The 22,965-nt window shown below is 47.9% G+C and overlaps 1 protein-coding gene across 1 annotated transcript; it reads left to right on the top strand.

Moving 5' to 3' along the window:
- Positions 1–54: 54 nt before the first annotated feature.
- IVD (isovaleryl-CoA dehydrogenase) lies at positions 55–17,148 on the top strand. The gene is made up of 12 exons (XM_037402367.1): positions 55–216; positions 2,249–2,338; positions 4,256–4,307; positions 7,068–7,237; positions 8,715–8,808; positions 9,283–9,419; positions 10,413–10,509; positions 13,096–13,189; positions 14,412–14,493; positions 14,880–14,984; positions 15,658–15,730; positions 15,868–17,148. Exons 1-12 carry the CDS (start codon positions 70–72, stop codon positions 15,999–16,001), a joined length of 1,275 nt encoding a protein of 424 aa, XP_037258264.1. The 5' UTR covers positions 55–69; the 3' UTR covers positions 16,002–17,148.
- The last annotated feature ends 5,817 nt before the right edge of the window (positions 17,149–22,965 follow it).

Below are 22,965 nucleotides of genomic sequence, written 5' to 3' on the forward strand. Positions count from 1 at the left end.
GGGCGGCGGGGCGGGACGCACCCCCGGGGCCGGGCCGCGCTTGCGCGCCGGTGCCTGCCCGGGGCAGCCATGGCGGCGGCAGTGATCGGGCGGGCGGCGGGCTGCGCGGGGCTGCGGCGGGCGCGGCGGCTGCAGGCGCTGGGGCTGCGGCGGCGGGGCTGCGCGGGGCTGGCGGTGGACGACACGGTGAACGGGCTGAGCGACGAGCAGCGGCAGGTAGGGCCCGCCGGGGCCCCGCGCCGCCGGTGGCGGGCGGCCGGAGCGGGGGGAGGAGGGGGGGGCTCCCAGCGGCGCCCCGCCGGGGGTGTGTCGGGGCTGGCGCCCGGTGATTGGCCGACGCCGCGGGGAGCCGGCCTATCCCCGGGCGCGCTCTGGGGGCGTGGCGCGGCCGGGGCGGGAAAGGCCCGCAGCTGCGGGAGCCACGGCCCGGCCTGAGCCCGCGCTGCCGCCGCGTCATCGCGACAGGGCGCTTCCTCACGATAAAGCCTGCTCAGCGTAGCGCTCGGGGGAGAAAACATGCCCTGCATTCGCGCTGGACCTGTTTTGTCAGAAACCGTCAGCAGTGTGGTCGCCAAAGGAACGAGTTAACTGGGCCAGGTCGAATCTCGAGGGGGTGTGCGGCTCTCCTAGCGCGTTCCCCTTGCCCAGCGCGGGGACCGAGGCGTTTAGGATAACGGCGCCTTGCCTTGTTGTTTCCTCCTGTGTTCAACCGCAGCCTGGTGCCAGCCAGCATGGCACTTAGCCCCCTGCTGCCCTAGGCACGGGGTGGAAGGCGCTGGCCCAGGCCGGCCGCTGGAGCGCTGTTCCTGGGGCCTCAGACCTGCAGCTGTAGCCCTGCCTCCCAGGCCGCCGTGACAGCAACAACACGAATGTACCAAATAAACTTACTCGTTCTTGCTTTCTTATGAGAGAAGTGTTCTTTGCCAGGTTCGTGTTCGAGGTTTACAGCCTTATCAGCTTGAATTGACTCGTTTCTTTGTCCTTCTGCATTCAGTAGGTGTTAAAGGAGGAAAATATTCAATAGTTCATATCTGTCTGGTGGAAAAGCTAAAAAAAAAAAAGACTGCAGTAATGTTCGTTAAACTGAATTAAGAGCACTGTCATTGTTATAAACTGGCTCAGACTATCAGGGATGTGTGTCTGAGTCTATTCCTCAATCTCTAAATTGTTATAATTATGGTTTAATCTGCTTTTCTTCCCTCTTTTAAGCTTTATGCTCAAGTTTACTGCTGACAGCTTTATCACAGTGGAAACATTGAATGTGTTTTGGGGTTGGTTGGTTTGGGTTTTTTTTAAGTTTTAAATGTACCAATGGTGGGAAAGCTTGTTTGGTGGTACTGGAAACCAAGGTCTGGGAGGTCATGGAAACTTAACATATCTTCTTAATTGTAAAAAAGAGGATGCTTTTGTTGTGGGGTTGAAAGGCAGAGAAGTGTGGGCATATTTTGGTTTGTTGCTTCTGACCTTTCTACAGGTTCTGGTTAAACAGCAGCGGGTTTCAGTCTCATAAGATTGTTCCTTCACCAGCATTAATTTGTCAGAATAAAGAACCAAACAGGAAAATGGGATTATTAAGATCTCCTATAAAGTCTGGACAAAGTTTTAAAATCTTCATATTAAAAACACTTAATGTATTGTATATATTTTATTAGGGTGTGTATGGACTTCTGCAGAATGTAAGTATTCGAATTTTAAAATTTAGAATAAATTTTGGGATTTTTAACACTGGAGTCTATGAGCATATCTAACTTTATTAAATTTTCCCTCTGCAGAAAATAGCACCATAGCTAATGTAGTTCCAGTTTGATACACCAACATATTTTAATTAGTATGCATGCTTGTTGCAAGCATCTGCATATAATTGAATGAAACTCTAAACAGCTACTGGATGGGGATAATACATTATAAGTTCCATTCATCAACTTTCAAAGTTTCCTGACCAAAAACATCTCCTGAAACCATGGTGTAGGCAGTAGTTAAATAACATTCTCTCAGGGTGGGGTAAGATTTTTAAGGTTAAACACTGAGAGGAACTTAGAGAAGATACTGATGTACTTAAAGATTAAAGGGCCTTTCATGTGGTCTTCCAGCTAGTAACCTGAAACATCCATTTCCTTGTGGTCTTCTCCTTCTGGGTTTGGGATCCTGGAGTTGCCTGGCAGGGGAATTTTGGGAATATCCTAGAGAAGATGACAACAATATATTGATGAGGTATAACATATGTGTTTCTCCTCATCTCTTTTCCCAGCTTAGACAGACCATGACAAAGTTCTGTCAAGAGCATTTGGCTCCAAAGGCCCAACAGATTGACCAGGAAAATGAATTCAGAGGCATGCGGGCAAGTATTTAATGTGTGCATTTAAAATAGATGGTAGTGAAAGCCTGTTGGTACTTTGATCTGTACATTAGTCCAGACAGAGTCCTAGTCCACACCACAGGAACATATGCATTAACTTTTCAAACTTGAAAGCCTCTATAGAAAACAATTTTTGGTTTCCTGTTTTATGTTTTGTTAATGACTTTCAGCAACCTGGGGCAGAACCCAGTCAGCATGCAATAAAAAAAAAAAAAAAATGAAAAAAAGGATTGATAATGGCTTTGTTTGGATTCTTATTGTGGTATTTCTGCTTGGCTTTGTTCACACTCCTCCTCCAATATATGCTTTGTATTCTCCTAGCTAGGACCCTTCCTTGGACAGCTGAGTTTCCTCTCAAATCTGTTGTGAAAATATTGTGTGCAAATGCTGAAGTGTAGCATTGTTTGACCGTCTAGCTGAAACTTGCCTTCCTAATAAAAACAACAAATTTTGTGCAACAGGATTGTTTGATGGATGAAAATGAGATATCTAACTATTGGTTTTCATAAGCTCCACAAGACTTAAAAAGCTCAGAACATCTGCTAGGATTTCCCAGAGCTCTGATGTTGACATTTTTAGGGATATATGCACAGCTTTGAAGTGAAGTATATAAATTTAGCCTGGTGCACCAGATGTCATCCAGAGCTATTGAATAATACTTTCTGAAGTCTCTGGAGACTATTTGCTGATAATTATCACTGGATGCTGAGGCCATGAGACAAGCGTTCACCTGTGGGTCCATCGTGTAGTGGAGGGGAGGCTGCAGTCTGAAGGAGCAGCAAAGAGATGCTCCCCTCCCTGCCCCCCAGCATTTTTGTGGTCCTCATTGGGGACATCCTTTGCTACTGCACTATGTCATGAGTTCCCTCTTATTCTGTGATGCTATGTGCAAGACACAGCTGTTGCGCAGGTCTGAAGTCAGCTGGCAGCTCTGTGCCTTCAATCATGAGGTTGTCACTTGAGCAGTGTCGTTGCCAGTGATAATCGGGGTGGTAGGCAAATGGAGGAGTTGGTGAACAAGGAGTACGGTTTGTCCTCTAGCAGATGGACATGTACGTTACAAAGTTCAACTACGCAAGACTCAGTAATGTTTATCTAGGCCCTGTGCATGTCTAGTGTCTTGGCAGTCTTGAAAACCTACAGGTTACATGTTTGAGTGGCCCTTGTGGATTCAGCTCCCTTAGCTTCACAAGTCCAAAGTGTTCACAAATTCTCTGTTGTGGTCACCTTATAACTTTTCTAGAACCACCTGCAAGGCTGTAATGTTCCCTTTTTTTTGATCTCTACTAAGGACGCTTCCATGGCTTTGCTTACCAGTTTCTGTTTTACTAAAAGTACCAGCGAATAGCAGCTCTTGTACATAAGTCCGTGGTTTCAGTCATGGATGGCTTGTGCTAACTGCTGTTGGCAGCAGCTGCAGGCTCATAGGCCCACACTGTGCTGCCAAAGCAGTGACAAGGATGCCTGAGGTAAAAGGCAAGCATAAGTTTAAGTCATAACATCCTAAGTAATCTTTGGCAAGAGATAGTATATGAAAGTCTAGAAGTGCAATTTTTTAAATTAATGTGAAGTTTTAATTATTTAAAATTCTTTTTAAACTGGGCAGTGAGTTAAATCTTAAGACCTGTCCTTCCAGAATTAAATGTAGACTTGTGAATTTTCACCAGATTCAACAGACCACTCCCGTGTGTAGCATAACTAATGTCCTTAAGTCTGTCTGGGTTCTTAGTCCAAAGGATGGAGCTGCTGCTGCTGCAGATGGAGTAGGTATTATGTATTTATCTTGGAGATATCACAAGAATAAGGTAAATTGATGTGTTCAGTGAGCTACCTGGGAAAACTTCTTATGCTGATGCTCTGACTGTGCGTCTGGACTGATTGCTTGTTCTGTATTTGTAGGAATTTTGGAAGAAACTCGGGGAACTGGGCGTTCTGGGGATCACGGCTCCTGGTAAGTCTGTCCCCACCTTTTACCTTCTACTGGGTGATTCCTCAAACAAAAGAGAGACTACTTAAACACAGGCTTTCCGGTTCATAACAACCTTGTCTGTGATGTGACACCTGCTTTATCCAGAAGCTCCTATCTTTGTGTTTTTTAAAAAGTATTTCGCAACTTTTGTTACTCTTTACTGACTTGGAATCCTTTTTCCATGTTAGGCTTCTTCTGGATGATTAACAGAATGCCTTTTACAGTTTAGAAGTACTGCTCAGAAATGGTTTCTCCAGATATAACATATGCAGCTCGAGCATGTTTGCGCTTCTCTAATATGAAGCGTTTGCTGCAAGTTTTGAAGAAAAGTATCCTAGAACAAACATCCATCTCTAATAGGAGAAGTTAAAGGGTATAAAACAATGCTCTGAAAAGCCGTGATAACTAATGGAGAGCTGACCACGTCCAACCAGTCAGAAAAAATCAGGGTAAATCTTATTCAGCCTTGTCCAGGTTAGTTGAAAAGTGTTTTGATTAATGTTATAGATTACTGAGGCTGCTATGGTCATGCTGAATGCACTAACACAGTGTAATGAGGAGAAGCCCTTAGTGGAGAAAAGCAGCCAATGGGGCCTTTATTTCCCCATCGTGAAGTCTGTGTTTCTGGATGTGCGTGTGCAAAGGCTTCTGCAGAAGCAAGCTGAATAGCAATGCGTTGAAATAATGCCTCTGCATTTCTTTCAGTGGCACTGAGTCTGCTTGAAAGAGTCTGTATTTCTGCTTTCTTTCTCTTTACTCTTCCCAATTTACTGCTGCTCCTGTTTTTTCTCACTCTTACCTTCTTTCTTCTTTGATGTTGTGCCTGAGGCTTACAGCAGTTTCCCACACTATAAATAAGCCGTCCCCTCATGAGCCCTGTCCTTTTTGATTTCCTCAAAGATTTACCTCTAAAACCTTCCTATACCCAGAATTTTTTGCCTTATTTTTGATCGTGGAGTTGTGTGTGCTTTCTTTATTGGCTTTGGCTTTAGTGCAGGAGGTGAGGACAGGGATTTAGGATGTGAAGATAATGTGAAATCTTACGAAGATGTATGCTCAATTAAATGGCGTGTTTGGGCACCAGTGGATCAAGTCTATTAAGGGAGCATTTTAAATAACAGTACTTTTTGTTTTCTTCTTAAAACTAAGAAAACTATGTTGGTTTGTAATTTTCCATTCATTTTATAAAGAGCTAAGTTAAGAAATGCAAATATGTAGCTGCTGTGGAACAATAGTACATAAAGACTAATTCTGAAAGGGCAGCATCATTCTAAGTCACACTGTGGTTTGTATTATACAAGAAGCTGACTGGCAGGATTATTTTCATGCACCCCTTGCAGTACAGAGCAGTCATGGGCCAGTCCTGCTTACAGCAGGCAGTTACTGTTTGTGTCTTGAGGCAATAGCACCAAACCCATCCGTTCTATGGGAGTGAGTAGAGAACTCTCTTGTTTTGGCATATATGGGAAATTATTAAACCCATCTTTTAGGATATTGATGGTAAAACCCTAAACGTTGATTGTGGCAGTGAGAGGTGATTCAGAGGACGAAGAGCCCTGCAGATAAAGACAGGAGTCAGAATGAGTGCCATGGGAGGAAAGGCTGCGTGTAGTGCCAGTGGCTGTTGTGTTAATTTGATGAGTCAGGAACAGTAGCCCTCTTCGAGCCCAGGTTACACACTCAGCTCTTTGGGCACTGTAAGTGTGCAAACGTATTTGCTGTTACTGTTGTTGCTGCTTGCTTACAGCATTCATCTGGATGACAAGTAGGTGTTCCCGGGTTACCTCCCTGACTACTTCGCAGTGTTTATGACCTCCTGGTTTAGTTCTTGGCAGTACACCTGCTGCTTGCCTGCAGAACAAAGCTTCTACATTGGGATGTGACTGTATTTGGGTGTATATAAGTGTGTGTGTAGGTGTATCTCTGTATATTTGTGGGCTGTCAGCTGCTTGAGGACATTATGCATTTCTCAGCCTTCTCATTTTTTTCCTGCCTTCTCCCTCTCCCTGTTCTACTGTGTACCTTTAATCTTTACCACCAGTTTTAGACTCAGCTCGGTGTGCCTAGCTGGATTCCCAGTTAGGATGATCGTGCTGCTCTGTCTCACTTCATCCTTTCTTGAAATCTGCAGTCTTGCCACTGGTGAATCACAGCAGTTACATTTATGGATCATTCTCCTTCTGAACTGGATACCCATGAAAATGCTGGTCTCCTGCATGTTTGTGGGCTTAGGAAAGTCCCTAGTGCCCCACTTCTTGAGCGGTTTGAGGATTCCTCACTTGTTAAGGGGTCCTTGTTACGACAAACATGCATGGACTTTACAGACTTGCCCTGTGTTCCTTTGTCCTCTCACTGAATACACATTGCCACCTTATGATTTAATCTTTGTCATAACATTAAGGTTGCACTTAAGGTTGGTTGATAAGGACTCATTGTTCTGCAAGTATTGGTAGGATGTTTTAGATGTATCCTTAGGCATGTTATGTATAAAACTATGCTGTACAAATATGCAGTAAATTATTGATTATGCTGAAGAAGTAATATCACTGTGCCTTTAAGATAAGAAAACTGAAATTCAGATGACGGGGAAGGCCAGAGGTCCCAGCTCAGGGACAGTGTCAGTCAAAAGCAGAAGCTGCCCTGTGTCTTGGGTCTCATTTAAGGCTGAGCCTGACCCTGGGACCCCGTGCATGTGTGATATACTCCATGGTGGTTGACATGAGGTTTCTCTTCTCTTTTCAGCGGAATATGGTGGATCTGCTTTGGGGTATCTGGACCATGTGCTGGTGATGGAGGAAATTTCTCGTGCATCAGCAGCTGTCGGGCTTAGTTACGGTGCCCACTCAAACCTCTGTATCAACCAGCTAGTGCGTAACGGCAACGAGGCCCAGAAAAACAAGTACTTACCCAAGGTACGTGGCTGGAAGAGGTGAAACTGGAAAGGGTTTGGGTTTTGGCTGTGTACAAGGATGAACATCTTTCATGGTGTGTAGCATTTTAAGCACTAGTCAATCTCCGTCACCCAACCTTAGGAAATACCTTACTTGCTAAACTTGCCCTTCTCTATTGTGTTAATATTTGTCCTGTTAATCCATATTGACCTCTGCCTGTGCCAAGCTCCACGTCTGTAGGCAGCGTAGTCCAGCTCTCTGGAGCTGCGTTATTAAATGAGGATTTGAGGTGGCGCTGGATGATATTCTTCCAAATTCTGAAATCGGTCAGAGATTTCTGAATGAAAGTCACTGCTTTCCTATTATGTTTTCCATTTCTCACTGCTTAGGTGCTTGGTTTGCCTATGCTGATTAACTACATGCGAAACTTCGTTATCTGGGGCATTGATGTTTGTGACTCAAAAGCATGTTCAACAGATCTCAGGTTTCTAAATGCGTGGAAAAACTTAGCTGATACATTGAATCCCAGCTACTAAAATTATCAGTGCAAGAAACTTGATTTAAGCCACATGCAAAGTATAGTATCACTTCCTCACAGGGTTGTGCAGCCTGCTAATATGTAACTCTGAATTGTCCTCATTGCTGCTCAGGTGTATGTTGATGCCCTCATTCGCTGCCTTTCAGTAAGATGTGTGATCACTTTAGTTCTTGCTTGTCTTGGTTTGTGACAGGGTACTTAACTAGTTTTGAACAGATCACAAAGACTTCTGTGGAAATGCACTGATGGATTGAATTGCTTGAACATATATCTTAAGTGTTGAGTCTGTTTTTTAAAAAAAGAGATCAAAAGGAGCAGAAGATGGATAAAAGTACACAGGGAGAAAAAAAAGGGTTGGGGGAAGCAAGGAGAAAAGGGCAGGATGAAAGGAACAGGAAGCAACAGCTATGACAGAGCCTGGTATGAGCAGGCATAGAAGAAGGATGTCCATCTGCTTTTGTAGTGCAAGTGTGGGGGAACTGGGCTATGAGAACATTGCTAAGGACTTTGCAATCTCTTTTCATCCCCATCATTGGCCTTTTGTGTTAAACAATCCTTGTTTATGTAAAAGGGCAGCCATAAAGCCCAGAACAAGGAGCTTGTGAAAGGCATATGGCTGCCTGCATGGTTCTTTTGGCATCTTCCTGGAGATGGTGTTTTATAAGCAGGGCTGTACTCATCTAGCTCAGACATAAGTTGAGTCATCCTTCTCATCCCGCTGTGATTTGGTTCTGTTCCCTCAGCACAGCAGTACAAGGGAGCTCCCTGCTAGGACTCTACCAGGAACAGCAGCTCTCATTTGCTGTTCTCACACGGAACAGCTACTGTGGAGATTCAGTGCAGGGGAGAGGGGAGGAGAGGGGGAAAAAAAAAAAGAAAAAAAAAGAAGGCAGGCTAAAGAGGGAACAGAAACAATGCTACTGCTCTTCCTCCCTTTCTAGTATTTGTCATTTCTTCCAGCTAATTAGTGGGGAGCACATTGGAGCCTTAGCAATGAGCGAACCTAATGCTGGATCTGATGTCGTGTCCATGAAGCTGAAAGCAGATAAGAAAGGTAAGGCTTGTCGTGTGCTGTCTGGATAGATTGCTGGTGTAAATGTCTGCTGTAAATTTAGACTAAACTCCCCAACACCACTGAGATACGGTGCTTGGTCTTGGATATACCAGACCATGTTTGCAGGCTTGTGCTGCCTCCCAGGAGATTCAATATGTTATAAAGCCAGGTAGTGAAGGCATGAGGTACACGGTTGAAGGTCTGAAAGTGGGCTTCTGATTGTGGCTGTGGAGGTTGATGGTATGATGGAACCAGTGGTAGGTTCTTTAGTTTGTCAAGCATTTGTTAAACTGGTTTTGGACTCCAGAAATTAAGGAAATTAGCTTTCTTGAACTCAGGAGCAACTTGTGCATGCTGTTTGTAGGGGTCTTAAGGAGCATCCTTGAAAGCCTGTTTTGAAATGAATGGAGTGAGGATATAGGTGTTGGTCTGATGTCTCTTGTGAACTAACAGATTGCAGCTCTTTGCTTCTAGGAGACTACTTTGTTTTGAATGGGAACAAATTTTGGATCACCAATGGACCAGATGCAGATGTGCTCATTGTTTATGCTAAAACTGATGTTAATGCTGTTCCAGCCTCCCGAGGTATAACTGCATTCATTGTGGAGCGGGTAGGTTTAACAATTCTCACAAGTATTATTGTAGTGGGTTTTCTAAAGCTAGCTCCTTCACTGGCTCATTTAGAAACCAGCTAGTTTTCTTTCTATAACTGTCACCCCCTTGCTCAATGACCAACTACTTTCTGACAATTGTATAAATCTGTGAGACTAGTCCTCTGCTGCGGTGACATGGCATACTGCGCTGTCAGCTGGGCACCCCTGGCGTATCCAAGCATGTCACCAGTCTTTAGGCCAAAAAGTGTAGAGAGAGCAGACAAGATTCCAACGTGAAAGGGCTTGCTTGTTGCCAAAAATTGACAGAGATATTGGAGGCCTTGTAAATACATCCTACTATCCTATTATCTAACTTGGTGGGCTGGGTTTTGTTGGGCTTTTTTTAAGCCAAGACATTAGAAGACCTCTATTAACTTCTTCCTCCCATTTTTTTGCACTGCCCCTTTGGAATCCTGAAATGACCTAAACATTCATGGGCAGGGAGCAGAAACAGGTTGTTCAATGGGGAACCCTGGGAAAATGGGTTTTTTCTTCCCTTTTAAAGATTTGGGGCTATGCTATATACACCTTCACCACAAGGAAGACAGGAAGCTGTGATAAAATAGATGGTACTGGAAATGTATAATCTCAGAGATCAGTAAGCCTTCTGATGGACTTAACCTGACAGCGATTAAATAGTTCAGTTACTGGCAAAGCTTGCAGCCCTTACTCTGGGAGAGTCAGTGTTGGCAGCTGTCCAGTTTATGTATTTGATATTTACGTGCATTAGAAAATGGATGCACTGGGTTCATATGTGCCCCACATATGTGCATTTTTCTCTGCTCATTTGCTTCCTCTGCACTTACACCTGTTCTTGTTCCCAGAGTGGGCAGTTCACTTTGACTCCCTTCATGTTCCTGTGGTCAGGGAAGTTCCACAGATCTCTAGCGATTTTATTTAGTCTGTCAGAATTGAGATTTGAAATGTATTTTAACTGTCTTGACTTTGCAGGGAATGCCAGGTTTCAGCACAGCCCAGAAGCTCGATAAGCTGGGAATGCGAGGGTCTAATACCTGTGAATTAATCTTTGAAGACTGCAAGATCCCAGGTGAGTTGCGTTCAAATCATGGCAGTGTGCACGTGGTGGTTTCCTGTCTTCTTGATCAGATAAATTGGATCGCTAATTACATGCGTGTTCAGCCTGTGACCTAGCGGGCTTTGCAGATGGTTATCTGCTCTTTGGCAGCCTCAAAAGAGAGCTAGCGAAACTGGAAAAGTGCACTCTGCTGGATTGCACTGAGTGAGCACACCCCTTGTCAGGTAACTTCTGGCTCACCTTCGTGGACCTAACTCTTAACCAGTGCTTCTGCAAAGCTGAGGTGGGGCTTCCGAACAAATTCATTTGTTTCCATTAGAGCTCCCCATCTTGTATATCGGAGAGCTTATTTCAAGGGTGTTTTTTTTCCAAAGTCACTGGAGACTATCCAACAGACGTTTGGTTTGCCCATAACATTTCTGCCTTATTTTGGGGTCAGGGCCTGAAAATGGACATCCTTCCCACCACGCATTAGTACAGCAGGGACCACCGTAATGGCCATTTCTGTTACTCCAGCGGCTATTTTTGTTGATAGAAAAGTTACAGCCTTTATATAGCAAGTGGAGGAGATGCCTTATCTGAGCTCATGAAAATCCTAATTGCATATCTGCAGAGCAAGTAACTCTCCTGCTCCCCATACACCACCAAAAGCTGCTTTGCAGTAAGTGGAAGAGTTTCAGCGGAAATCTGACATTTCTAACTTTATTGGATCCCTCCGCTCTGAAATCAGAAAGGCCAGTGCCCCAGTCTTCAGATCATCTCCTGGGTAATCATCCGTACAGAACAGCATGTTCTCATGGTAACAGGATTTCCATTTTCTGATAACTCAGAGAAGCACATCATTGCAGTGTTGAAAGTTAACACACTTTGCACTCTGGCCATTGATGCTGCTTCTGATCTTCTGCCTTGGAAGCTGAACCAGTCTGATGCTATTTCATATGTCTGCAGGATCTTTCTCTCAGATCAAGATGTCCTTTAGCACTGCAATTCCATCCACTTTAAATTATGTGGGTTTCGCTGTCAGCCACGCTCTGCTGAATGGCTGGTGTTTCTCTCATAGTGGCTGTTGTCCATGGACTCATTCGGTCATGTTGTACTGGTAAAAGTTGATTCAGAGCCCCAGGGGTTTGGGGGTTTTGGTGGTTTTTTTTTCTTTTTTCTGTGATACGCAGCCAGCAGATCTGCCCCCCTTGTGCAGTCAGCACGTACGTCCTTCAGCTCACCACATACCTATCCATACCTTTTCCCTGGATGTACAGGAAAGTGTTCAGGCTATTCAGTCCTTTTTTTAGCTGTAAGATGTCATTACTCGTGAACAGCTTTGTCACTGTATTATTACTGATGCTGACGTTAGTGTTCTGTTCTTCAAAGTGATGTTTGGTATTAGTATTTTTCTTTCTCGCCTGTGGCCCTTCTGAGGTTTTTCTCTGAAAGCCAAGCTTCATTCTTCTTCCTCTTTCTAGCCCCATATCATGATGATGACCCTGCAGAAGCTGCACTTCTCCATACGCTACATCAACATGCTTTTCAGTAAGCAGGAGACAATGCAGTCCATGAGCTTTTGCCACTGAAAAGCAGATTATATCAGGAGACTTATCTGCATGTGTCCAAGTCCCGTCTCATTTTCGCTTTGCATATCACACCTCTCAGATCTCTTGTGGTCAAATCCTGAAATATATATCAGTTCTCCTATATGGCTCGATCTCTGTCCATCTACAAAGCGCAGTTGTTGGGCTTTTAAGTTCTTTGCTAATGGTTAGAGTACAGCCTTGCTGAGGTGAGCCCTTTGTTCCTGCTTCTCTTTTTATACTTGTTAACATCAGCACGTGCTTCAGATTGCCCCAAAGTGAAACAGTTTCTTGAAGTTTTTTCTCAGCCCGTTACCTAATGTGGCTATTTTCCTGTTCCTTTTTCACAGAAATAATACTTGTCTTTTTAAAACGTTTATTTGTAACAACTGCAGTGTTCTGTTCAGGCTCTCTCACAGAAGGGGGGATAATGATTGTTCGTATTCTCCAATCTCAGAAGACTAATGTACATCACTCTGACATGTGATGAGTGGCGAGCTTTGACTGCTTGCTGTGTAGGCTTTGGTTCCTGTGCTGGGAATGCTCAGAGGTGTCCCAAGCATATCAGACAAGGATTTGCATTCATTTCAGATACACACTCGGTAGACATCAGATGGTAATGCTGTCAGTTTGGGTTAGATACAAGCTAATGGGGTGGTGAAGGGGGCTCCCATTTTGTCCTCCTAGGCTGTTAAGTCTCCTATTCTTGTTGGTGCTGAGCGGGAAGATCTCTGGAGAGCACCTTACCCTTTAGAAAAGAGGTGAGAGAATAGCAGCGATTGTACAAGCACTTTATAACCCTTTACTGCCTTTTCCTTTTTGGCTTTGCTTGGATTGAATATTGACATTTTGGTGGTAGGGAGTATATGTATTTAAACTCAGTGCCTGTCTAACTCAGCCTGAATGTTTGTGTCTCAAGCCAGAAAGAGAGGTGAATGGGACTGAAAGTTGCGGTCCTCCCCCCAGGGAGCATGGGCCCTTGGACAACAGTTTTGCACATAAGTAAATCACTTTCCTTTGCCAATTGCAGCTGAAAATATCTTGGGGACACTGAGCAAAGGAGTCTATGTTCTGATGAGTGGATTGGACCTGGAGAGACTTGTGCTATCTGGTGGCCCACTGGGGTAAGGGTTTGTCATCTTTTATAGATGTTTATAGTTTGTCATCTTTTATAGGCCAGAAGGATCCTTCACTCTCACCTAGCCCGGTGGGTCTCCAGTGGTGGTTGCAGATCTCAGCAGGAAGCATCTTGGATGGAGAACTGAGATACTGGGGCAGCTTCTGAGGGAAGAGGAAAGGCTGGGAGGAGGTGCTGGGCCAGAGCCGTGGAAGGCAGCGAGCTGCAGGGGAGGCGAGCAGGGAGATCCCGTAGCTGCTGGGTACTCCAGCTGTGCCATGGCTGCTCAGCTGGGCTGCTGCTGGAGGGTGCTCGGCTCCGCACTCCCAGGCAGCCACGGCTTGCTCTGCATCTGCTCCACCTTCTCCTTTAGCACTCCTCCTGCAGGTTTGTGGGTTTTTTAGTTTGAAAGCATCTGTGTGGAACACCCTCCGAGGGGCAAGGGATGGAATGAACCAGTGCCAGAAAGGTTGCAGATCTCTGCCTTCCAGTGTAGCCCAGGCCACAGACCCTCCAGAGCATGCTTTTAGAAATATTAGCCTTGATGTGAACATTTCCAGAGGTGGCAAATCCACCTTGGTCCCTGACTGCATGCTTCTGTAGCCCCACAGTGTGTATTACTCTGGAAATAACCAGTTCATTGCATCCTTAAAATCCAAAAGGCTATCCAGACTGTCACAGAGAGGGACCACTGGACTGGGTAAAGGTTTTGTTCTTCATTTATTCAGTCATTAAGCTCCCCAGTAATTGTTTTTACCCTACAGTCCTCTTGTCCTCTTGTTGGTCTCTCTGTACTAATCCTCATGCGGAAAGACCATCTTCCACAAAGCAGAAGGAGGATTTTTCACCCTTCTTGTTCTTGCCTATGCTGGTTTTTATGGTGTTGGCTAGTACTCCTTGAGTCAGCGCTCTCTGGAGATGCAAGGCAGCACAGACTGCCCTGGCTGCAGCTGTAGGAAAGCCCTTCAGCTCTTCATCTCGGTCCCCTGAATTAAGAAAGTAAGACCTTACCACAAGATGTCCCAAATGAGCAATATGTAGAGCACTAAGGAGAAAAAAGGGACCTTTGGATTTTATTCTTAGCGTTGTGTGAGCGGAGCTACAGGAAGATAGCAGCCTTATCATTTTAGGTGTGAGAATCTTTTTGCCTTAGATTACACTTCCGAGGTTTTTTTATTAATAGTTAATAGTTCTGTTTTCCTTTTCCTGCATATCTGTACTTTTCTTAGGCTCATGCAAGCTGTTCTTGACCACGCAATTCCATACCTACATGTAAGAGAAGCATTTGGACAGAAAATTGGCCACTTCCAGGTGAGGCAGAAAAGGAATTAGAAATTTTTCTCATCTTGCTTTTCTCTTTAAAATTAAGATGACGAGAGCTGTGTCACGGGAGGGTTTTGCACAGAGGAGGTTGCGTGGTGTTTGTGCTGGGGTTGCACGATGGAATGACGTTGGTGAGAAGGTGAAAGGATCTCTGAGCCCATTTACCTGAGTCGGTGGGTGAGGGACTGCTGCTGCCACCTGGGAGCCTGTGAATGGAGAGACCCTCCAGCTCCCTGCTGTGTCTTTGCTGAATCCATGATTTCTCTTTTGTCGGGTTTCTCTGAGATAGTTTGGGAAATGAGTGATCCCTAGCGCTCGGGCAGAAGGTGATCTTCCCCTTGCTCATGTTAATGTTTCTCTTCTGCGACATGCAGCTCATGCAGGGCAAAATGGCCGATATGTACACGCGGCTGATGGCATGTCGGCAGTACGTCTACAACGTGGCAAAGGCCTGTGACCAGGGCCATTTCAATGCAAAGGTGAGCTGGCTTCCACCTGGGCTGTGTCTGCTGGGGGAATTCCTTCCCTTTGGTGCCAGATCACGAGCAGGGTGGAGGTTCTGCACTGGGGGTTAAAATAACTCGCTCGAGTCCCCGAGTGCTTTTCTTTTCGCCTCCAAAGAAAATGAAAGCCTTGTTCTACAAAGCAACAGACTTAGCAGCATCGGTAGGTGTTTATTGGAAGCCCAAACACAGTATCTGGCTGCTGGAAGGAGCTGTAGCAGTCATTCTGAGGTGTTGGCATCTCCGCAGCCGGCACTGTCGCCACATCTCTGTCAAAGGAGGGGACCGAGCAGTTAGCAGTTGGAGCAGAGTGCCCTGCATCCCAAATCAAATCACATCGGTCTCCTGTGGGTATGATGTGCATTTGTGAGAGACCACCTCCCCTGGTGCTCTCTTTTTTTTCTGTCATTTTTTTTTTCTGTTTCTGTCTTCATGTGGCCTTTACAGGCCTGACACAAGTGTTCTGCAATGAGTGAAAGGCTGCTGCTGCTTCTTGCTCACTGGGGAATGAATCCTGTGCCTTTGTGATTAAGTAGTTCGGTCATCTTAGCAGGTGTCTGTAGAGTAATGGAAAGGTCAGAGTGACACAAAGATTGGAGATGGGCAGGTGACACCTTTCCTGACTGTCGTCGTTGTCACTTTCCTTTAGGACTGTGCTGGAGTGATCCTGTATTCAGCAGAGTGTGCTACCCAGGTGGCACTGGATGGGATCCAGTGTCTGGGTAAGTCCCTGGCAGCGTTTGTTTCTGTGAGTGGTTGCGGGAGGGAGCCAAGTGCAGTGCCAAAGCAGTGTGCTCCCCCGTCCCACCCTCAGCCCCCGACATCGAAGAAATGACTGGTGACTTCTTTTTGATGGCAGGCGGGAACGGTTACATCAACGACTATCCGATGGGGCGTTTCCTGCGGGATGCCAAGCTCTACGAGATAGGGGCAGGCACCAGTGAAGTGCGCAGGCTTATCATCGGCAGGGCCTTCAATGCCACTTTCAAGTAACGTCCGCCGGTGGAGCGGCAGTACCCTGACCACCATGAGGCCTTTGCCTGCACAGGCTGGAGCGCAAAGCTCCTTCTCTCCTTGCTTCTGATTCTGGGATCGTCGCTTGCAGACTCTCTTCTCCCTGCTCTGTGAACAGATGCTGCTGGACTGGGCTTTGACAAAATGAGTCACATGGTAGCATGGAAGGAAAAAATGTTTTTTCTCTTCTTGTGATCATCCTGATTCATCCTGTTCATGAGCCATCCTGATTTTCAGCGTTACAGGGCTGAGGTTCACCCAGGGGACGTATCACCATTGAAGCAGGCTGGTGAGCAGTGTGCCTTTGCTGAGCACAGAAAGTCACCCTCCCTTAAAGGAAAAGGGCAGTGAAGGAACAATTTCGTTCTTTAAAAAAAAAAACCAGAAACAAACACCAGAGTTCCATTACATAGCTAGCATTTAGTGTATTACCACTGGAAGGTGAAATTTCCCATTGTGACCTTCTGATGGGATTAATAACTTCCATTTTGGGAACCTGGCACCAACCGCATCATGGGGGTGGCTGTCATGAACACTCTAAGCATCATCGATGCACAAGCAGTGTTTTGGGTGATGATTCCTAAAACCTCGTTAAAATGCCACATCTGTTTCTTTGCATACTTCCTTTCCTGTTCCTGCTGCTTCTCAAGACATTTCAGTGCAGCCCCAAGTCTTTGCTGCTCTGATTGACTGCCTCCCGCGGTGTTATTCATCCAGAGGTGTCGCCATCCATCATTCTGGGAACAGTTAAAATGTCAGACCTGTATTGTGACATCCATGAATGAAGCAGGCAGGAGGAGGCTGACTTTTTGGGTTGGGGTTATTTGTTGATTTGTGGGGGTTTTTTTTTTCCCCAAAGGTTGTTCTTTTGGCAAAAGCATGTACTCACACTCCACCTTTGGTTGGCTAGAGAAGTCAGAGCGAGTGCAGCAGTATTTGTGGGTGTTTTCGGTTCATATTATATACAGCAAATTCAAGTTTACCTAGCTTTATTAAAGAAAATTGCACAGAATAATGCAAGCCTTAAAGGATGAATCACACAGAAAAATTGGATGTTGTAAATATGACAGAACAGTTAATTAAACAGTTGCCATGCAGGCAACATCCCAGCAGTTTTAACAAAAAAGAGCTTAAAGCTTTGTGTATTTTTGTTGTTGTTGTTGTTGACATCTGTCTATACTAGGTGACAGTAAACTAATATAGAACTTTAAAATGCCACGGATTGAAGAAAAATTCACTTTCCTGAATCACCAGGTAGGTCACCCATCACCCAGTGTTTATAAAAGTTACAAAACTTCATTTAATTGAGAGCTAGAAAGAGCTTCTAAAGTTACGGTGGTGGTGCCTTCTTCCTAAACTTCATTTGTATTCGGCCAGTGGATGGCTGTCACTCTGGAAGTGTCCCAGGGTTTAATTTTCAGTCTTAATCTCTGGATGGAGGTAGCAGAGTGGACAGAGGTGGCCTGCCAAGAATATCTTGTTGAGCTGCACCTGAAAATGCTTTGGGAATGAGCCTTGAAGCACAAGTGAAGTGCACTTCACATGTGAAGCACTAAGTGCATTACTGTACATTAATGTAAGAATTTATTTACGTGACCAGACGTTTATATTTGATCACAGAACAAATACAGATGTCGTCTTCTCCTGGATGTGCAAGTCACAAAACCGCTGCAGTTACTGCACCCCAACCCAGTGTTCATTGAAACACCAAGGGCAGGAATTTTCAGATTTGCCCAAATGATTTGGGGAGCAGATAGTGCTGTGGTGAGTCAGGGCAGTTGTGCAGCCCTAAATCCCTGAGCCCCTCATCCCCCCCAGCGCCACGGGCTGCCCGTGCCTTTCCTGGCAGGCTGTGGCCAGGGCAGCTGTGCAGCGGCCGGAGCTGCAGAGCTCCTTGCTCTCTACACTAGCTGCAGTTTCTGTGTCCCAGTAAAACAGCAGATTTAACTGGAGTGTGGTGGAAGCGCTTGCAGGGGCGGTGCAGAGCACAGGCACAGCCTCTCCAGCACGTATTGGAAACTCGTATTTTACCTGTTTGTTCTTCAGCTCTTTAAAACAGGAGTGAACCACTGCAGTTTTCCTTGAAGACCCTCACAAGAACATAGGGCCTGGATCACCAAATCACTTAGGTTGGAGAAGACCTTTAAGATAGAGTCCAACTATAAACCTACTCTGACCAGAGGAGCTTCTCTAATGAGTGTGGAGCCATGTTGGGATGCTAAAAATAGGTTTTCTAAGGTGGAAGGGGCCTGCAGATTTTGAAACCTGTCCTCTTAACATTGGGGAGGTCTAATTTTTAATACACATAATAAATAATGCCTTCACTTTCTAGGCTGATCAGCACCTTGGAGTTAAAGGTGAAATGAATCAATGCCTAACACATCACAGGACAGGGTGGAGGGAGAGATTCATAAATCTTAAGCAGGGTTATGTTAATCAAATCGTGCTTCCCTGGCAGCGCAGCACAGGCTGCCTTGGCAAGGGGCCGGCTTTCCTTGCGCTGGGCAGGTTTCACTGTGTATGAAAAGGGCTGGGGAGGGCTCTTCAGGGGATAAGGGTTTTAATCTTTATATAATACCAATAAAATAAACTTTTGCTGGGTGGCCTGTGCTGCTGCGGGTGTTTCCCTGCAGAGGGCAAGTGCAGACCTTGTCCAGTGCCCGCTGCAGCACACCCGGGCTGGCAGCAGCGATGGGCACGGCATCGCTTTCCCTTGCTGTCCCTCCCTCTTGCTTACCAACCACAGGGGGGGTTCCCCCCTAACTCACTCTCTTTTTTTAAAAAAACCCACACCCTTATAACTATACATCTGGGCTGTGCCTCAGGGCCTCCTCTGGAGAGCAGCAGAGCTAATAGGAGATCATGCAAGGCTGGACGTGGGCTGAAGGTGCCTGCTCTGGATTGGTAATAGAGGTTGTCCCAGCCTGGTAAGCCCTTGGCTGGTGGCAGGGCTGGACCTGCTGTGCCTTTCCTGGCCTTCGGGACATTGCCCTGTGTGCAGCTGGCTGGCTACTGAGCAAGCATGGAGAGTCTAGGGAATTACTCGTGAAGGTAAGTAGTTTTATTTTAGCAGTGCGTATACAAAAACATGGGGAGTTTAAACTAAGCGGGTTCGCGTGGAAGTGTCTCGGAGCTTACTGGGAATCCACAAATGCTGCCAGCCCTGGGAACGGCAGGACCGAGAGCCCACACCCAGCAGTACCCACCAGCCGAATGGGTTTTGAGGTACTCGCGGTTGTTTTGTATGTGTAAAGCATCCGTCCTGTAGCAGCTGGGTAGGTTTCACGGGTTAGCAGTTTATTGATTACTTGAAAGAAAAACCACACTGGGCTCCCGTGCTGAGGCTGCTGGCTCCCGGGGCATCCAGCTCGGGTGATTTATTTCTCGCCGTGTGTGATCAGAGCTGTTTTGTGGCTTGTTCCCTATGGTTGAACACCTGATGAACAGTCTGAGCTTAATGTCCTCAAGGTAGCAAAGCTTCTGGCTCGGTTTGGTCTCTTACTGGTGAATTTTGCAGCTGAAAGCATTCTGCTAAGAAACAGCTATGTTTGGACCTGAGGATTTGCTAATCTCAGGATCTCGGTTGACCGCAGCTGCTGCAGCGGGGTAGGCATGCGAGGCCAAGGCTTCCACAACAGCGAGCAGGTTCCTGACCTGATTTGGGCGCTGGGAGGGCAGGAAGGTCTGGGTTGCACCCTCCTGCCCCATGTTCCTGCCACGGGTGCCACAGCTCTGCTCCCTTCGAGCTCCTCAGCTGTACAACTGAGCTGCAATAAATACTGACAGCATTTGCGTGGGGAAGCTTGTTCTGTGTCCTTGATTGATGTCCCTTTGCTCTGGGAGTCCTCTCTGGAGCCGTTTGTAGGAAAAGCCACCTTGCCACGGAAAAGCTGGGCTCGTGCTGAGCTGGGGCGCTGCCAGAGCAGGTACTGAAATGTTATTTGATGCAGAAACTTGTGTCAAGAGGGAAGTGGAAGATGTAGCGGGGAAGATGGGCTGTAACATCTGGGTGTCCTGCTTCTGGGGGACCTCCTCTCAACCATGTCCAAAATCAGAGTTTGAACAGGGGCCCGTGTTTGTGGGGGTGCCCACAGCGTGAAGGTGGTGTTTGCTTTCTAAACACACCAAGGACATCTGCTTTAAAATAACATCTGCGAGGCAAAAACTGCTGTGGAGGGATTTGGCTGCGGTGAGATCAGCCGTGCTTTGTATCGGAGACTGCACGGCAGCTACGGCTGCAGCGTGGGGCTGAGCTGTGGTTACAGCAAATCTCGTCTGGTCTAGCAAGGGCAAACCACACCGAGACACCCAGGATGCGGAGAGAGACCCGTGTTTGCACAGCATCCCAGGCAGGGCAGTGGCTGTCCTCACTTCCCAGCAGGGACCTGCATGTGGTGGTTTCCCCCAAAAAAACCCTCCCAAGGGCGCCTGCTGGGGCTGCCAGATGGGTTTCCAGCCTGCTGTGCTGCTGTGGGGCCACCTGCTCGCTCAGCAGCTCCCTGCAGAACCCGGCTCCCCGGGCCCCCCTGTGACCCCCAGCAGCCCCAAGGGGAGGCAGGAACCCCCACCCCTGCTTTGGTGGCAGCAGGGGGAGCGTGTGCCCTCGTGTCTGTGCATGTGTGTGGCAGAGGATGCGGTTTCTTGCCTGTGGGGCTGGTCCCTGAGGGGAAGGGAGGCTTTGGTAACCTGTGGGGAGGGTGATGTTTCCCTCCTCTGCCAGGCTTCGCTGTGCAATTTCAGTACAGGGTGACACATAATGAAAGTGTCACTGAGTCTTGTTTTCACTGTGCAGGGAGATGTGCTGAGGCCGAGCCCTGCGATGATGCCGGAGCATCGTGCAGCATGTTGCTGCATCCCTGTTTACGTCCATCCCTCCCGCTCCTGCCTCCCTCGCGTACCCTGCGGGACCACCGTTCAGAAGCCCGCCTTGTCTGGGCTCCCACTTGCCTCGCAGCCTTCCCGGGGCTCCTGGCAGAGCTCCCTGCGGTGAAACACTGGTGGCAGAGCAGAGACTTGCTGCTGTGTCACCTCCGTGTTTCCCACGTGTGGGTGAGCCAGTTCCTGTGCCAGGGTGGGGGTAGGAGCCTGTCAGCTCTTGCTGCCACGGTGCAGGCAGGGAGGGCACGATCCCCGGCGTCCTGGCACGCTGGCCAGCAGCTGCCGAGGAAGGATGGGACCCTCCCGCACAGCTGTGCCGGCCACACTCCCTCGCAGCGAGGCACCCGCTCTCCCCAGCCATGGCCCGGCAGTAAGATTAGAAAGAGATTTCTTTTCAATATATAAAAGAATTCGCAACTGTGAAGAGGAGACAAAAACATTCTTGAACCAAGGGGACAATATTGTGCGAGGGGGGCCGGGGGGGGAGCGGGGATTACTGTAGCGGAGCCCGGGGTTGCACCGCTTGCACCTGCTGTTTGCTGAAAGGCTGATGCTGAGCAACAAGCAGCTGATGCTGAGGCCCAGTTGTCAGCCTGAATGGGGGGAAAGAAAGCCTCCGACCGGCACACTCGCCAAAGGAGATGGCAGGCATCCCATCCGCCGGGCTGCGGGAGGGGGCACCGGTGGTGTGGAGAGAAGCTGACCCCCTGGCACATGGAGGTCTGGGCGGCCCTGGAGGTGTGGGTCCAGCTGAACGTCCATCACTTCGAAGGGATCCAGGAGAAACAGGGCCATCTGAACCCCTGGAGAGCACTAAGCTCTCCCTGAGCCATCCTGCTGGTCCAGCCCCAAGCTGCCACGGTGAGTGGGGGGATGATGTCCTGTGCCCCCCTCCAGCCCCAGAGACAGTGCTGCAGGACACCCTGCCCTCACCGCCACCGGCTCCTGGGCAGGAGGCTCCTGCTCTTCCTGGCCATGCACATGGCATGTCACCCACTCTGTAGGGACAGTGGCGGTGGGACAGCGTGCCCTGCGGCATGAGGGGCAGAGTGGCGCTTGCATCGCTTGGTGTCGTCACCCAGAGGTGCTGAGGTGCCTTGGTGTGAGCCCGGATCTCTCTGAGCTGCACAGCGAGCATCGGGACACCCCACTCAGCATGTACCCCATTGGAGCATCACCTTTGTCCAAGCAAATCCTGCACGGAGCAGGGCTGAGAGGGAATATGGAGGTTCCAAATGATGTTTCAGTGGACTGGTGGGCTCTGCACGACCACAGCCCCCTCCTGCACAGGGACGTCTGGTGTCAGAGCTGGGACAGCCTGGCTGGGAGTTTTTCCAGCCCTCTGCAGAGCCGGCTGCAGCTGCCTCCCTTAACAGAGGTGGGAGCAAGGGTGTCTTCCTGCAGCTGTCGAAGGGATGAAAATAGCTCGCATGTCCCGGGTGTCTGCAGGGCGAAGGGGATTGTGCTGGACTGATGCTGTTCCTGTGAGCCATCCATCCCCTATAGCGATGGTGCTGGGGGTTAGGAAACGCATGGCCGGTGTCCTTTCTGCGCCTTGCTGTGGAGCGTGGAGCTTCTCTGGAGTGAGAACAAGCCCCTCGTTGCCTGAAGAAGCTGGAGACCCCCAGGAAAGCAAAAAGCAGCAGCTGGCTGGTGAGTCTGACCTAGAGAAGAAAAGCAAATGGTTAGTTTTTCAGCCCAGCAGGGTCCCTGCTGTGATTTGGCACCTGGGTGCTCACGCAGGCTCGAAGGGGCTGGCCTGCCCCTGTCCTTGCCGATGGGACCTGCCTGGGAAACCCACGGGGATGATTTCTTTTGCTGCATCTCTCCCTTGGGCACAGTCAAAGCTTGCAACATTGGCCAGGGAGGTTTTAAACCAAAAACTCACCCAGGGCAAACCAGACCAGCAGCTCCATCTGCGCCTGGGGAGCTCTATCGGGGTGAGGAGACAATGGTAGATACGTGCAAAGGGGACAACGGGGTTCTGCTGCTTTGCAAATGGGGGGTGTCAAACCTGAACTCCATGTGCCCCCCGACCAGATGCCAACCTGTTAAACAGCCTCCG

This window comes from Falco rusticolus, chromosome 10 (genome assembly GCF_015220075.1).
Source record: "Falco rusticolus isolate bFalRus1 chromosome 10, bFalRus1.pri, whole genome shotgun sequence".
In the NCBI taxonomy this organism is placed as follows: Eukaryota; Metazoa; Chordata; class Aves; order Falconiformes; family Falconidae; genus Falco; species Falco rusticolus.

Bases quoted from the DNA above. Each gene is read 5' to 3' on its own strand.
- IVD (XM_037402367.1), top strand. From the start codon at position 70: ATGGCGGCGGCAGTGATCGGGCGGGCGGCGGGCTGCGCGGGGCTGCGG. The intron at 4,308-7,067 runs GTAAGTCTGTCC...TTCTCTTTTCAG, and splicing joins TCTGGGGATCACGGCTCCTG to CGGAATATGGTGGATCTGCT. The intron at 13,190-14,411 runs GTAAGGGTTTGT...TACTTTTCTTAG, and splicing joins CTATCTGGTGGCCCACTGGG to GCTCATGCAAGCTGTTCTTG.